This window comes from Eleutherodactylus coqui, chromosome 1, assembly GCF_035609145.1.
Source record: "Eleutherodactylus coqui strain aEleCoq1 chromosome 1, aEleCoq1.hap1, whole genome shotgun sequence".
NCBI classification, from domain to species: Eukaryota; Metazoa; Chordata; class Amphibia; order Anura; family Eleutherodactylidae; genus Eleutherodactylus; species Eleutherodactylus coqui.
In genome coordinates this window covers 66,816,487-66,830,732 of record NC_089837.1, presented here as the reverse complement: position 1 = coordinate 66,830,732, position 14,246 = coordinate 66,816,487, and the positions used below count along the sequence as shown (strand labels likewise).

Below are 14,246 nucleotides of genomic sequence, written 5' to 3'. Positions count from 1 at the left end.
AAGCGGCAACAACAGTGTCAGCTATGGAAGCATAAACTTTCATTTTTCCATCCCCACTTTCAAAAACCATAACTTTATTTTCCAACTACTCTTTTCCAGAACTGTCAGCAGTGCTGCCGGATGACCCCGAGGAGAGGTATCCTTGGATGTGGAAAGCCACAATAAAAGTAAGTACTTATTTCGTGGGTTGTGAAGCCGGCGCTCCCACTTCCTCCAATGTCTGCTGATGCCTCTGTCACTGCAGTGGGCCAGACGATCAGCTGATGAAAGGGGTTTCTGAGAAGCGGAACCCCGTCCATCAAATACTGATGGCCTATCGGAGGATAGGTCATCAGTGGAAAAACAGGACAGGAAACTCTTTTTAGAAGGTACCTCTACCATAAGAAAGCATGTCTTAAAACTAAACTGTATAAATCTCTTCTTATTTCCAGAAGTGTCAGTGGAGATGCTGGACCTCCTGGAAAAGCTCATTAATTGGCTGCCAGAAAATCCCATCAAAAGCCTTAAGTAGTGATCTTATGCGGTGACACCTAGAGACTTCTCATAGTGGCCATCTACACAGTATAAAACAATGTAATCTCACTCTACAGATCAATGACGCACGTTTATGTGATTGGTCATTTAAGGGTTAACTTTAAAGGGATTTTCTGTGTGCTTAAAAATTATCCTAACTGTTAAAAAGGAGAGAGAATTTTTAAAAATAACGGATATTGCCCTGTAAATCCCTCGGGATCCCAGTGCGGATGCTGCAACGGACCCTGCGGGAGATTTCTGTTGAAGACAACAGCAGTGGCAACAACACCAACAGCAACAATAGCGGCAGTATTGGAAACAACAGCGGCGGCAACAAAAGTTTCAGCCGTGAAAACAGCGACAGTGGCGGCCACAATACCAACAACTGTGGCAACAACAGCGTCAGCCATAGAAAAATCAGTGCCGACAACAAAACTAACAGCGGCGCCAATAACAGTGTCAGCTGTGGAAACAACAGCGGCGACAACAAAACTAACAGCGGCGCCAACAACAGTATCAGCTGTGGAAACAACAGGGACAGTGGTTGCAACAACAACGTCAGCCGTGGAAACAACAGCGGTGGTAACAACACAAAAAGCGGCAACAATAGTGTCAGCCATGGAAACATAAACTTTCATTTTTCCATCCCCACTTTCAAAAACCATAACCTTATTTTCTGACTACGTGAAGCTACATGGGGGCTGTTTTTGCAGTTGTATTTTTCACCAGTACCATTTAATATTCAACACTGTATAAATTACCTCTCTTTTCCAGAACTGTGAGCAGCGCCGCCGGATGACCCCGGGGAGAGGTATCCTTGGATGCGGAAAGCCAAAAGTAAAAGTAGGTAGTTATTTCATGGGTTGTAAAGCCGGCGCTCCCACTTCAACCAATGTCCGCTGATGCCGCTGTCACTGCAGTGGGCCAGACGATTAGCTAATGGATGGGGTTTATGAGCAGCGAATACCTGTCCATCAAATACTGATGGCCTATTGGAGGATAGGTCATCAGTGGAAAAACAGGACAGGAAACTCTTTTTAGAAGGACCCTCTACCATAAGAAAGCAAGTCTTAAAACTAAACTGTATACCTCTCTTCTTATTTCCATAGGTGTCGCGGGAGATGCTGGACCTCCTAGAACAGCTCATTAATTGGCTGAAAGAAAATCCCAACCAAGGGCATAAGGGGTAATCTTGTGAGGGAACACATAGAGAATGCTCATAGCAACCATCTACACATTATAAAACTGGGCAGTAGTGACGGGCTGTGTCTTATAGGGGAACACTTCTATAGACGCATGTTAGTTAGAGAAGGGAAGCAGTTATACCAGCGCTAGAGCTTATATAGAGAGATTATATAGACTGCAGCATCTAAGTAGATAAATGGCCATGATGGGAGCCAGCTCTGATTGTGGCTATAGTCAGCAGATGTCAGCTATAGGAATTAGCTGGTAGCAGCCAGGTATAACGCAAGCATGACTACCGAGCTTGTTCCATACTCGCCCTACAGCTCAATGACATACGTTTATGTGATTGGTCATTTAAGGGTTAACTTTAAAGGGATTTTCTGTGTGCTTAAAAATTATCTTAACTGTGAAAAAGGAGAGAGAATTTTAAAAAATAACGGATATTGCCCAGTAAATCCCCCGCGATCCCAGTGCGGATGCTGCGGCAGATCCTGCGGGAGATTTCTGTTGAAAACAACAGTAGTGGCAACAACACCAACAGCGGCAGCAACAGTAGCGGCAGCTGTGGAAACAATAGTGGCGGCAACAACACTAACAGTGGCGCCAACAACAGTGTCAGCCGTGGAAACAACAGTGACAATAGTGGTAACAACGTCAGCCGAGGAAACAACAGCGGTGGTAGCAACACCAAAAGCGGCAACAACAGTGTCAGCTATGGAAGCATAAACTTTCATTTTTCCATCCCCACTTTCAAAAACCATAACTTTATTTTCCAACTACTCTTTTCCAGAACTGTCAGCAGTGCTGCCGGATGACCCCGAGGAGAGGTATCCTTGGATGTGGAAAGCCACAATAAAAGTAGGTAGTTATTTCATGGGTTGTGAATCTGGCGCTCCCACTTCCTCCAATGTCCGCTGATGCCACTGTCACTGCAGTGGGCCAGACGATCAGCTGATGGATGGGGTTTCTGAGCAGCGGCCCCCTGTTCATCAAATACTGATGGCCTATCGGAGGATAGGTCATTAGTGGAAAAACAGGACAGGAAACTCTTTTTAGAAGGACCTTCTAGCATAAGAAAGCAAGTCTTAAAACTAATCTTATACCTCTCTTCTTATTTCCAGAAGTGTCACGGGAGATGCTGGACCTCCTAGAACAGCTCATTAATTGGCTGCCACAAAATCCCAACAAAGCCCGTAAGGCCTCCTTCCCACGAGCGTGACGAGCTCCGCCGCGTAATATTACGCTGTGGAGCCCGTCACGGCGCCCCCCAGAGCCCCTATACTTACCTGCGGGAGATAGCGTGAAATCGCTTCCCCGCCCACCGCCGCCGCGTCACCGCCCGTCACCGCCCACCGCCGCCGCGTCACCGAGCGTGTCACGTGACGCGGCCGGCCGTGTCACGTGACGCGGCCGGCCGCGTCATATGGCGTCATATGACGCGCGGCGGTGGGCGGGAAAGCGTTTTTTCACGCTATCTCCCGCTGGTTACAGCGGGAGATAGCGTGAACGGACGGCTTCCATTGATTGCAATGGAAGCCGTCAGTGCGTACAGCCCGTCCTCACCCGCAGAAAATAGAGCATGCTGCGGGTGAGGACGGGAGAAATCGCGGTGCGTAATTCCGCGGTGGAATTACGCATCGTGAGCATTGTGCTATTAGGTTCAATAGAACCTAATAGCTGCGGGCAACGCAGCGGATTTTCGCCGCGAATTACGCGGCGGAAATCCGTTCGTGGGAAGGAGGCCTAAGGGGCGACCTTGTGAGGTGACACATAGAGAATTCACAATTTTTCACCAATTGTTTATTTGTGGATATTGTCCATACCAGAAGCCCAGGATGACCAAGTTCTCCTGCCACTGCTGCAGCAAGGCTATAAGTGGCGGACACACTGTTCCACTTTTCAACGACTGTAAGTAATAAATTTATTTAGTTTAATAGTTTTTAGTTTAATTTAATAAATCTCCTTTCATATAAGTTACTTTTTCACTAATAAATATGATAAATAAAATATTAACGTTTAATTTTGTTAGTCTGTGAGACTAATATGTAGTGAAAGGGTAACTTGAAAATATGTTTAGTGATTTAGGGTTAATAATGTTTTCCTTGTTCAGTTGTGGGCACGTTGTCACGATGGGGGAGGGCATCAGCTTTCCCTGCCCCCTGCTACGGTGGTGCTCACACCCATGATCTGTGTAACGGCCCGGTAGATGGACACGCGTGTCGCTTACCGGTGATGTGACAGAGACCTCCTGCCCCTCACCACTACGGTGCGCACTCCTCCATCATCCTCTGTGCAATGATCTGAGAGGTCTTACTGTGCGCCGCGTCCCGGTGACACAAGGCCTCTCTCCCCTGCTCCACTCCCGTCTCCTGCCTGAGATATGGCGTCCCTTGCATCTCCAGCTGACTACGGAACGCAAACTAAGGTAGCCTTGGAGCTAAAACGCTCTTCCTCTCCCACCGTCTTACTTCCTGTTAATATTTTAGAACTTGTTATATATTCAGTGATATTGGTCTGTTAAGTCATGCTTGATAAAGTTGCTATATGGGCACCGAAACGCGTTGCAACATTGTGAAGTTCTTTTGTTTACCTTTTTATCATTAAAAAAACCTGCTTTCTATTAATATGTGTCTACATTGCATCTTGATGTACAAGAAGAGGAGGGTTCTAATTCCCACATAAGAACCCCTCTCTTCTCGCTAATGAGTATTACCAATTTTTTTCCTACATTAACTGATGAGCGCTTGTTGTTTTTTCTTTAAACTATAGTTGTCTTTGTCCTGATTCCCTGCCTTGGATTTTGGAGTCTTCCTGTCCCATGGATGCATCTGGTGCAGAAGAAGTGTCCGGCTTACCAGGACTACAGGTGTGGCGGCCTCCCCTCCCCACAGGCTAGCTGTCCACGCCAGTTGAGCCCTTCTCTTTATTTTTTTTTTAGTCACTTCTTTTTGTTTCCTCACAAGACTCTATTCTTTTTTAGTAGTTTTTTTCTCTTACCCCATATCATTGTTAATTAAACTTTATCTCTTTAACACTTTACAACAACTTTAAGCTCTCATCATAATGCAGGGCTGGGATAAATGATCCCACTATCCATGATTCTGTCTCTTCTACAATGGAGATACTACAGAGCACAGATCTGATTTTTAGGATGATAATTGCGTTTTTTTTAACATGACAACATCTTGCCCGTTACCTGGTAATGTAACATTATTTCATCTCTGCCCTCAGACAGTGTTATACAGCAGTTTTAGAGGTTTTGGTGAACTTGTGGTTCAGTTCAAATTAATTTGGACCAAAACAAATTTTTCACAAGTTGGTTCCCCACTAGTGAGCGCTGCCATAGTCCGCCTTGTATCCAACCCACACCTCAGTCACCTACATGTATCCCACGGAGATAGAAGGGGTTAATGCTATAAACATGCTGATAACCTGTGTATTTCTATGTTATTTACAGGGCTGTCAGATGAGAACACCGTGACCTCCGGAGAGAAACTGATAGTCAAAACTGGAGAGATTAGAAGAACTTTCCTCTTTATCTACATATAATGTCCACCTTATATTTCTCTGATTTCTAGAATTTTCCTGTAAACTAGAGGGAGGTTAACCCCTTAATGGTGACTACAGAGTCACGATATCTCATTACATATAATCATGATAATAAACATTCCTGTTAGTTTTTTGTTCTAGTTTTCCTGTACTAAGAGATGTGCCCTACAAATCTAGGGTTAGGATTGGATCCCAGTTGTAGGTAATGTATAAAACTAATCAATGTTATTCTCCCCATAGGAACATCTGGACCGGAGGTCCATCTGAGACCGGTTATTATTCTGACCCTTCCCAGTATGAATGGTAAGTGTATAATGACGTTGTTACTATTGCTATTTATTCCTCTATAAGAAATCCATGGCAGGCCAGAGGGGATGATGGGGGGGTCTCTTCTGACAGGGTAATTATATGATAAAATGATTAAATGTCCGGTATCTCAGTTCTCTTTGATCCTAGACACTGCGGCCAGGTGGCAGCTATCAAAGACAGCCACGTATTTAGCAGACTCGATTGTTTTTCACCATACGGTGACACACCGCCTCCACCTCACATGTATGGTGGCTGCCAGAAGGGGTTAATTTATCCAAAGAATAGAAAAAAAATTTACCCCATGGAAGCTACCAATGTCTATTGTGTTTCCGCTGACTGAAATCTGCTGTTGATAGAAAATCTCTGTTTTGCCTTTCAATTAAATTATTATGAATTTTGCATATTGCAGAAAAGTCGGCCAGCATGATAGGAAAAACTTCGCCTACAATAACACTAACATACCCTGAAGGTATTTAAAGGTATGAACTCTAACATGGAGTAGTTGGCGTCAGCAGAGTCATGTTGATGACCCTCATCCCTTTAGCATTGGACTGACCCACAAGAGGAAACGCCCATATAAAAGGAAAATGGTTTGGCGGATTATCATCCAATTTTAGATACAAGTTGTGGAGGAAAGAAGAAGCCTGTTAGGCCATGTCATCAGCATGACGGCCATTTTGAATACCACCATCTTGGCTTCAACTTCAGTTTTTCTAATAGGAAGGTAAGTGTGTGGCACATCAATCTGGTAGAGACTCTCACCAGAGAAACAATGTTGTGCGTCATTTACTATAAGGTTATTCATTCTCTTGTTAATGCAGTGATTTTTATTTTGTGCCAGCAATGTGAAGGATGACATTGTCCCAGCGCCCCAGGATGACCCCGTGGAAAGGTATCCTTGGATCCATGATATAATCAGTAAACGTAAGTAGTTATTTGATTGGGTTACATATGGAGAAAACAAACCCCTTCCTGCCACAACCCTTTCTCACTTTTGTTTTCATATTTCCATCCTTACTTTCAAAAAATCATAACTTTTTCTATTTTTCCGGCGACGGCTACATGCGGGCTGTCTTTGTGGGACAAGTTGTATTTTCAGTGGTGCCATTTAATATACAGTATTGTATAATGTATCAGAAAACTTTTAAAATCAAGTGGGATGAAATGAAAACTAGGAAATCTTATAACTTTTGGGAGGAGGGGTCGTTTTTATGGCCCTCAGCGTGCAGCAGGAATGATGTGTTGTCTGTATTTTGTGGGTCAGTATGATGACGGCGATATCAAATTTCTATTTTTTGTGCTGTGAATTTTTGGTCACTTTTTATTTAATTGTTTGTAGAGATGGATTGACCAAAAAAAGCGCAATATTGGCATTGTGTGAATATATATATATATATATATATATATATATATATAAATATAAATATATCTATAATTTTTGATGGCCTTCACGATGTGGGATAAATGTGTTTTTTTTTAAAGTTAAATCGGACTTTTACAGATGCGGCAATACTTAGTTTTAATTAATTTAATTTTGATACATCAACAGGTAAAAGTAAACTTTTACTATTTTTTTTATTTGCTATTGATTACGTTTAATAAAGTTTTTTTTTTTAAAGTAGTATTTTGGTTGTGACTCTTCAAAAATTCCAGATGTTTATGCACAGCTGGTTGTGTGTATAAATTGGGCAACATTGCCATCTTATGCTATTCCTCATTTCTGATACTTCTCCACATCGCTATTTTTCAAGATGGCCGCCGCATCCCTGCGGATATGCAGCTTGAACCTACATTTATCACAATTCCCTGCTCCGTACTTTCTTCTTGTGTATGTCCTGCTAAGCACTGCCCTGCTATTGGTCAGCAATCCAGTCCTGAGAGCTGAATACAAAAAAGCCTGTTCACAGTTGTTCTTACTCCGAACCCCCATTGACTTCTATGGGGACTAGAGATGAGCGAGCATACTGGTTAAGGCAAAATACTCGAGCGAGTATTGCCATTTTCGAGTACATGCCTGCTCGTCTCAAAAGATTCGGCGGCCGGTGTGGGTGAGCGGTGAGTTGCGGGAGTGAGCATGGGGGGGGTGGGAAGGAGAGAGTGAGAGAGAGATCTCCCCCCCCGTTCCTCCCCGCTCTCCCCCACCCCCCTGCTGGCCCCCAAATCTTTTGAGACTCGAAAAGGGCAATACTCGCTCAAGTAATTTGCCTTAGTTAGTACGCTCACTCATCTCTAATGGGGACACAGAAAGGTAAAGCATGTTCTAGCGTCTTTTTGTGCGACCAAAATACACACACCAAAATATGCGCATGTGAACAAACCCAATGAAATCAATGGGTTCTATTCTCTGTGCGTCCATGTGATGACGGCCTAACACTGACCAGTAGAGAGCTATGGCCAGCCAGGATATCCCCACTCTCATCACCGTCCACATGTAGGATATCTAGCGTGTTAAATGAGTCTAAAAACTAGAATGTAGTTCCAAAAGTTACACATTTAAGCCAAAGCCTCCAGAAGAATCAAGGAATGTGAGATTGTCAGGCCATTGTACCGGGCTCTAACAGCAAGCCGTAGTTGGCATACCTAAAGTAGCAGTTAGCGGGTATAGTAACATTAAACTGCATGAACTAAAAAGCTGCCCTCACTTACTATATCAGTAAGGATGGTCACTGCATAAAGCCCTCAGAATGAGGATTCAGTAAAGTGGTGCGGACGGGGCAAATGTAGATTACCCCACAGGGAAGTATTCAGGGGACATTTAGCCGCCTCCTCGGGACAGAATGCCACACTTTAAGGCTCAGCATCATAGGGGTGGCAAAACAATCCCCATGGAAATACGGCCCCTCAGTACCAGCCCTCTGATCCAAGCCCACTGCTTGATTGTAATTAGATGAGGACAACCACCAGCCTGAATAAACCAATTGGCTAGCTAAAGAAGGGCACCCCCGCCCACCCACCAATCAATCGGAAGGCAAAGGGCTTCTAATTTAAAGCTTGGAAGGCAGCCTCTACATAACATGCTGCGTACTAGTACTATTAGGTGGAGAGTATCAGAAACTTTGGGGGAAACTAGGGCAATTTTAGGGAGTTATAGCTGACATACACAAATTTAGGCAATAGTTTAATTTTCAATAAATTTATGCAGCCTACTAAGGTAAAGAGGAGGAAGTCCCAGTGGTCGCCACCTCCTGGGCCCAGCCAAAAACTGTACGTCCTATAGCGGGAAGGGGTTATATTCCTGCACCCATGTAACATGGCTAAGCGAGCACAGATTGTACGATAATATGTGTAAAAACTAACACAAAAGCGTGTCGTTAATGATGTAACTGCGTGGCTCTTGACAAGCATCTTTTCACATACTAAAGTGTGAGGTGACACTTATAAGAGATGCACCCTCTAAATCTCGGGTTGGGATTGCAGCCCAAATGTAGATGATATATGAAGCTAATGAATGCCATGTTCTCCCCATAGGAACATCTGGACCGGTGGTCAGAATTAGGACCGCTATTATTCTGACTATTCCCGCTACAATGGAGATACTACGGAGCACAGCTCTTATGGTTTAGACTGTATTTGTGGCTTTTTTCAACATCATGACTTCTTGTCCGTTACCTGGTAAATTACATTATTTGATGGCTGCCCTTAGACAGTGTTATACAGCAGTTTTAGGGGGTTTGGTGAATTTGTGGTTCAGTTCAAATTATTTGGACCAAACTGATTTTTCACAAGTTGTCACCCCACTACTGAGCACCGCCGCAGTCCGCGCCATTTACAGGAGATTATTTAGTTAGAATCTTCTAGTCTTCCTGTAATAGGAGATACGCCCTATAAATCTCGGGTTATGATTAGAGCCCAAATGTAGATGATATGAAGCTAAAGAATGCGTTGTTCTCCCCATAGGAACCGGAGATCAGAATTAGGACCGTTATTATCCTGACTATTCCTGCTACAATGGAGATACTACGGAGCACAGCGTCTATTTTCTTGATTCTTTTTTTTTGGACACGGCAGCTTCTCGCCTGTTACCTGGTAATGTTACATTATTTTATCACTACTCTTAGACAGTGTTATACAGCAGTTTTAGGGGTTTTGGTGAACTTGTGGTTCAGTTCAAATTAATTTGCACCAAACTGATTTTTCACAAGTTGTCTCCCCACTAGTGAGCGCCGCCGCAGTCCACGCCATTTACAGGATATTAGTTAGAATTCGCTAGTCTTCCTGTAATAGGAGATACGCCCTATAAATCTCGGGTTGGGATTGGAGCCCAAAAGTAGATGATGTATGAAACTAATGAATGCCTTGTTCTCCTCATAGGGACATCTAGACTGGAGGTCAGAATTAGGACCGTTATTATTTAGAGTATTCCTAGTATAAACGGTAAGTGTATAATGATGTCACTACTATAACTAGAAAAAATGTAGAACTGGCAGCATATGGGGATGTAGTAGAAAAGAGTAATTTATTCTCCCATCACAACAGACAGCGAAGGTTCGGCCTGACAGCCTTCCTCATGCTTGTCTGTTGTGATGGGAGAATAAATTACTAATTTTCTACTGCATCCCCATATGCTGCCAATTCTACAATTTTTCTATATGGACTTTCTATGGAGTGTGCAGTTTGAAACACCTTGACTAGCTATTGCATACAATGGCCTGACCCAGTGTGGGAAGTTTAGTGCTGCTGGTGCAAAACCTGTTTTATGTACTTTGGCCATTACTATTACTATTTATTCCTGTAGTTTATGTCATTACTTATAACTGTAGGAAACTGTTCCCCAATTTATAAAAGATACAGACAACCTCAATATATTGACATAATGGGGGTATTAGGGTTGTCCAGGGCTAGAAAAACATGGTGTTTTTTTCCCCCCAAAACAGCGCCACCATTCTTTGTGTGCTGTTTTTGGAATTGCAGTTCATCTTCCATTCACTTCAACAGAAGGTTATTAAGCTAATTTTGATTTAGATTTTTTTTTTTCAATTCAAGTCCTAATAGGGGACTTGAATTAGTGATCGTTTGATTGCATGTAGAATATACTGCAATACTCAGGTTACATGGCCTAGCGGGTTCCTCACTTCCTCTACAGTTTGTGTCTAACGTTGGATCATCATCCGCTAAACCATTTTCATTTTCTCTGGGTGTTTCCTTGCTTTGAGACACCTTCTATATATTGGTTTGCTCCGTGCTTTGTGATTGAAGTCAGTATGTTCTTGTTTCTTACAGGAGATATAGCTGCATAAGACCTGGTGTCCACCACCCGACTACATATCCTGAAGGTAATATAGCATGTCTGTCCATAGAGGATATAGACTTATTTAACAGGATGCAGACATAAGAGACTGTAAGGGGAGATGTGGGAATCTACCCATGTATATAACTGTATGTGACTTACTGACATAGATGGATTTGTGTACTAGGAAAGCGTGAGGACGTCTATGGGTTGGGGCTCATTCACATGGGCATATATGTATTTCAGTTACGTAAATATGCAGCGTATTTATGTGACTGAAATGTGCATACTTTCTGCTTATTGTGCACAAAAAAAACCCTGAAAGACTGTTTCCAGTGATTTCAGTTTAATATGGGTTATTTTGGTACATAATATACACTAAAATAAGAAATGCTTAGTTTTTTCTTACACAACTGAAATACGCACACGGGAATAAACCCACTGAAATCACTGTTTTATTCACTGTGTTACGCTGTATATTTATGTCCATATGAAAGAGCCCTCACTGTATAACTGGGGACTGTGTGTGAGCGTGCGGATGGAAAAGAGTTTTGTTGTGGCCCCTGCGGACTCTTTAATGAGCTGCTGTAGATGCGGCGCCTTAACCTGTAGAGACACTGAGTGCTGATCGGTGTGATCTGTAGAGAGCGTGTACCAGCCCAGATGAGTAGGTAAAGAGACAGCAAACACAAAGAGATTAGGAATACAAAGTGTGTGTTGAATCCCGTATGGGCGGTAAATCTGAGAGTTGAACTGTGAGTCTGGTTAAAGTGACTTACAGCTGGTTCCACTTAAACTGGTAGCAGCCAGGTATGAAGGAAGCATGGCTACCGAGCTTGTTCCATACTCACCCTACAGTCGTGCACGTTTATGTGACTGGTCATTAAAGGGTTAACTTTAAAGGGATTTTCTGTATGCTTTAAAATTATTCTAACAGTGAAAAAGGAGAGAGAATTTAAAAAAAAACACACATATTGTCCTGTAAATCCCCGCGATCCCAGTGCGGATGCTGCAGCGGATCCTGTGGGAGAGTTTTGCTTTGATTTCTGTTTGCACTTCTAAAGAATATATCATTCTTGCTTTTCTCAGGTCATAACAGAATAACCATCTGGAAACCGTACTGTGAAGGTAAGGTCTTCTCCCATCTAATAAATCCTGCATATTATGTGTATTATATCTACACAGTATCCACACAGATCACCTATAGATTATACACATATACTGACTGACTAAGAACCCCCACAGATAAAACATGTCTTAAAGGTAAACTGTATAAATGACTGCTCCTTTCCAGAACTGTCAGCAATACCGACAACAGCCGCAATAACAGCATCAGCCATGGAAACAACAGTGGCGACAACAAAACTAACAGCGGCGCCAACAACAGTGTCAGCCGTGGAAACAACAGTGGTGGTAACAACACCAAAAGCGGCAACAGCATTGTCAGCCATGGAAACATAAACTTTTATTTTTTCACCCCATTTTCAAAAACCATAACCCTATTGTTTTATTTTTCACCAGTACCATTTAAAATTCAACATTGTATAAATGACTTCTCTTTTCCAGAACTGTCAGCAGCGCTGCTGGATGACCCGAGGAGAGGTATCCTTGGATGCGGAAAGCCAGGAGTAAAAGTAGGTAGTTATTTCATGGGTTGTGAAGCCGGCGCTCCCACTTCATGCAATGTCTGCTGATGCCGCTGTCACTGCAGTGGGCCAGATGATCAGCTGATGGATGGGGTTTCTGAGCAGCAGACCCCTGTCCATCAAATACTGATGGCCTATCGGAGGATAGGTCATCAGAGGAAAAACAGGACAGGAAACTCTTTTTAGAAAGACCCTCTACCATAAGAAAGCAAATCTTAAAACTAAGCTGTATACATCTCTTCTTATTTTCAGAAGTGTCGCAGGAGATGCTGGACCTCCTAGAACAACTCATTAATTGGCTGTCACAAAATCCCAACAAAGGCCGTAAGGGGATCTTATGGGGTGACACCTAGAGAATTCTCATAGCAACCATCTACACAGTAGTGACGGGCTATGTCTTATTAGTGAATACTTCTATAGACGCATGTTAGTTAGAGAAGGGACGCAGTTATACCAGCGCTAGAGCTTATATAGAGAGATTATATAGGCTGCGGCATCTAAGTAGATAAATGGCCATGATAGGAGCCAGCACTGATTGTGGCTATAGTCAGCAGATGTCAGCCATAGGAATTAGCTAGTAGCAGCCAAGTATGAAGCAAGCATGACTACCAAGCTTGTTCCATACTCACCCTACAGATCATTGATGCACGTTTATGTGATTGGTCACTAAAGAATTAACTTTAAAGGAATTTTCTTTGTGCTTAAAAATTATCCTAACTGTGAAAAAGGAGAGAGAATTTTTAAAAATGACAGATATCGCCCTGTAAATCCCCCGCGATCCCAGTGCGGATGCTGGGGAAGAGTTTTGCTTTGATTTCTGTTTGCACTTCTAAAGAATATATCATTCTTGTTTGTCTCAGGTCGTAGCAGAATGAACATCAGGAAGCCGTTCCTTGAAGGCAGCAACAACAACAGTGACAGCTGTGGAAACAACAGTGACATTGGCAGAAATAACAGTGTCAGCCGTGGAAACAACAGCGGTGGCAACAACAGTGTCAGCTGTGGAAACAACAGCAGCGGCAACAACACCAACGTCAAAAATGGTGTCAGCCATAGAAAGAACAGCAGCGGCAACAACAGTGTCAGCCGTGAAAACTACAGCGGCGGCACAAAACCGACAGCGGCGGCAACAACAGCGTCAGCCGTGGAAATAGCAGCGGCGGCAAAAACAGTGTCAGCTGTGGAAACAACAGCGTCATCCGTAGAAAGAACAGCGGCGGCAACAACGCCAACAGCGGTGGCAAAAACAGTGTAAGCCGTGGAAACAACAGCGGTAACAACAACAGTGTCAGCCGTGGAAACAACAGCGGTGGCAACAATACCAACAGCGGCAACAACAGTGTGACCCCAGTAAAGGGCCTTAAACCTCAACATGCATGTTTACTTTTAAAGCTGGGGCTTGACTGAGTTGCCGGGCTCCTACTCTAACCAGTAGGAATGGAGAAACCTCAGATCTTGGCAGTTTAACCCCTTACATGCCACAATCAAAAGCAACTGCAGCATGTAAGCAGATGAAAGGTGGAGGGGGCTCCTTCTGTGACCAATCGACACCATGGAATGGGATTGCAAGATACCAATGTGTTCCCATGGCAGCCGGAAGATTGACAAAGGCCTCCACGTTTACCGTGTAACTCGGCGTATTAAACCCTGCCTCCAGTAATACGCTGCTGTCATAGTAGAATGCATCACATAAGCTTGGTGAATGCCAAAAAAACCCTAATAAAAAGCAATCCAAGGCACATGTACTTCAAAATAGTACCAATAAAAACTACAAATCTTCCTGTAAAATACAAGATCTCATATAGCTCGATTCCTGG

General features: G+C 43.3%; 1 protein-coding gene across 1 annotated transcript; it reads left to right on the top strand.

Annotated features, from left to right (window-relative positions):
• Nucleotides 1-2,174: 2,174 nt before the first annotated feature.
• On the top strand, nt 2,175-13,684 carry LOC136620097 (putative uncharacterized protein DDB_G0286901). Its single transcript, XM_066594847.1, has 11 exons — nt 2,175-2,405; nt 2,489-2,525; nt 2,820-2,891; nt 5,488-5,550; nt 5,688-5,740; nt 6,174-6,280; nt 6,398-6,448; nt 12,078-12,196; nt 12,305-12,385; nt 12,682-12,753; nt 13,290-13,684. Exons 1-11 carry the CDS (start codon nt 2,175-2,177, stop codon nt 13,682-13,684), a joined length of 1,281 nt encoding a protein of 426 aa, XP_066450944.1.
• The last annotated feature ends 562 nt before the right edge of the window (nt 13,685-14,246 follow it).